We start from the raw sequence: 2,688 nt of genomic DNA, 5'->3' as shown, positions 1-2,688 counted from the left end.
ACCCTGCCAAGGGGCCACCCAGGGCCGGAGCCACCCCCTCCCTGTCTTCCCGCAGCTCCCGGCCCTCCGGCATGAAGGTCCTGCTCGTGCTGCTCCTGGCGCTGGTAGCCACAGGTAGGAGAGGCCCTGGGACCCACATGTCCACCGTGGGACCCCCACGTCCACCCGTGGGACCCCCGTGACCACCATGGGACCCCCATGTCCACTATGGGACCTCCATGTCCACCATGGGACCCCTACGTCCACCCGTGGGACCCCCATGACCACCATGGGACCCCCCATGTCCACTGTGGGACCTCCATGTCCACTGTGGGACCTCCATATCCACCGTAGGACCCCCACGTCCACCATGGGACCCGCCATGACCATCATGGGACCCTCACGTCCACCGTGGGACTCCCATGCCCACCATGGGACCCCCATGATCACAATGGGACCCCCACATCCACCGTGGAACCCCCACATCCACCTGTGGGATCCCCATATCCACCATGGGACTCCATGTCCACCCGTGGGACCCCCATGTCCACCATGGGATGCCCATGAACACAATGGGACCCCCATATCCACCTGTGGGATCCCCATGTCCACCGTGGGACCTCCATATCCACCATGGAATCCCCATGTCCACTGTGGAACCCCCATGATCACAATGGGACCCCCATATCCACCATGGGACCCCCAGGTCCACCGTGGGACTCCCACGTCCACCATAGGACCCCCATATCTGCCATGGGACCCCCATGTCCACCTGTGGGGCCCCCATGACCACCTATGGAACCCCCATGATGACCATGGGACTCCCATGGACCACCATGGGACCCCCATGTCCACTGTGGGACCCCCACATTCACCATGGGACCCCCATATCCACCCGTGGGATGCCCATGTCCACCCTGGAGGGACCAACATCCATCTCAGAGGTCCTGTGTCCACCCATGGGACTCCCACGCCCACCTTGGATGCTCCATGACCACCCAAGGGACCCCCACGCCCACCTTGGATGCCCCATGTCCACCTGTGGGACCCCCATGTCCTCCCCAGGGACCCCACATCTGTCCTAGGTGCCCCACATCTGCCTCAGGGACCCCATGTCCACCTATGGGACCCCCACAGTCACCCGTAGGACCCCTGTGTCCACCCCAGGGTGGGCCTCGTCTGTCGTGGGTGTCCCCCCCAGGCACCCCACACGCACCTTGGGTGCTCCCCAACCGTACCTGAGACCCCACATCGACCCCAGGGGAGCTCATGACCACCCCATGCACCCCACGTTCACCTGTGAGACCACCACATCTGCCCCCAAGGGTCCCGTCTCCAGTCATGGGACCTCTCCCCATTGACCCCGGGGACCCCCAGCTCTCCCAGGTGACCCCTGTCCACCTTGTGGACCTCCTGGTTCCCCCCAAGCTCTTCCACCACTGATTCACCTCCTTGTCCAGGACTCGGGGGACATGGGGATGGGGCCACCAGGGGTGGCTGTGTCACACCAGAGGGTCCCAGACCCCACCCATGTCCCATCCCTTTGTCCCCACAGCCTCAAGGAATGTCCTGTGGGTGATCGAGGGGACCTCCTGTGACCTGCCCTGGCAAGCTGCCCTCTTCAAAGGGGAGAAGTTCCTCTGCGGGGGAACGCTGGTGGACAAGAACTGGGTGTTGACGGCTGCCCACTGCCACGTCCCGGGGTAGGAGGCCACGGGGGGACAATGGTGCTGGGTGGGTTTGGTGTCGATGGGCTCGAGGCCAAGCAGGAATTGAGCCAGGTGGCCCCACCTGGGGTCCTGTTTTCCAGCCAAGCAGGTTGAGAGGGTTGGTGGCATCTCGGAGGGCTTTGCTCTGCCCCTTTTTGGGGAAGCCATGACCTTAACTCTGCCCTTTCCTGCTTCTTCTGCCCTTATCACCCCCTTCTGGGACCACGGCTCTGCCCCTGCTTTGCGTGGGTGGCCCCCAAACCACCACCCCACCCCCACGTTGTGGTGGGTCCCATCAGCTTCATCAGCGTGCGCCTGGGGGTCCGGAACCAGAAGGATTCGGGTGGCATCGAGCAGTGGCGCCGGTCGGCCAAGGTCTTCAGGTACCCCCGCTACAACGAGACCACCAAAGATGGCGACCTGATGCTCATCAAGTTTCTCCTGCCCATCCACATCAACAAGCAGGTGAAGCCGCTCCCATTGGCCTCCCACTGCCCCGTGCCCGGCAAGACCTGCCAGATCTCAGGTTGGGGGTCCACCACCAGCCCTGAAGGTAGGAAACTGGTTACTTGGGGACCCAGAGGTCCAGGTTGTCCCACCCTCCCCCCCCTTCCTAGTCCCGTTGGTCCCGTTCTCCAAAGCAGCCTTGACCCCGCTCTGAGGGACCGCGGGCGTCTGGGTGGACCTGGATGGGACTTGGAGAAGCCTTGGAGCTCGGTGCCAAGAGGCAGAAGAGCTGAGCTCCAGGGTAGAAGAGGACCGAGAGGTCCAAGGTGGGGTCGGGGTTGGATCCCTCGTCCCGGGGGGGTGACCTCTTTGCCCTTCCCTCACCCGCAGTCACCTTCCCCGAGGATCTCCACTGCACCAAGGTCACCATCATCTCAGAGGAGCAGTGCCGGCGCGTCTACCCCGGCTCCGTCACCGCCAACATGGTGTGCGCGGGCGAGTCCCGCAGCCGGGCCGACTCCTGCCCGGTGGGGGCAGGATCGGGACCTTCGAG

At 64.1% G+C, this 2,688-nt stretch overlaps 1 protein-coding gene across 1 annotated transcript in view; it reads left to right on the top strand.

The window, feature by feature from the left end:
- The first annotated feature begins 71 nt into the window (after positions 1 to 71).
- Positions 72 to 2,688, top strand: part of LOC104127864 (kallikrein-11-like) — a 3,707-nt gene continuing 1,090 nt past the window's right edge. Inside the window, exons 1-4 of the mRNA XM_009640569.1 lie at positions 72 to 114; positions 1,535 to 1,682; positions 1,988 to 2,241; positions 2,526 to 2,662. Of these exons, the coding sequence (XP_009638864.1) occupies positions 72 to 114; positions 1,535 to 1,682; positions 1,988 to 2,241; positions 2,526 to 2,662 (582 nt within the window). The remainder of the gene's footprint in view (positions 115 to 1,534; positions 1,683 to 1,987; positions 2,242 to 2,525; positions 2,663 to 2,688) is intronic.

This window comes from Egretta garzetta, unplaced genomic scaffold (assembly GCF_000687185.1).
Source record: "Egretta garzetta isolate BGI_Z169 unplaced genomic scaffold, ASM68718v1 scaffold866, whole genome shotgun sequence".
Lineage (NCBI taxonomy): Eukaryota > Metazoa > Chordata > Aves > Pelecaniformes > Ardeidae > Egretta > Egretta garzetta.
The sequence above is the reverse complement of the archived record's forward strand: the minus strand, read 5'-3'. Positions and strand labels throughout refer to the sequence as shown.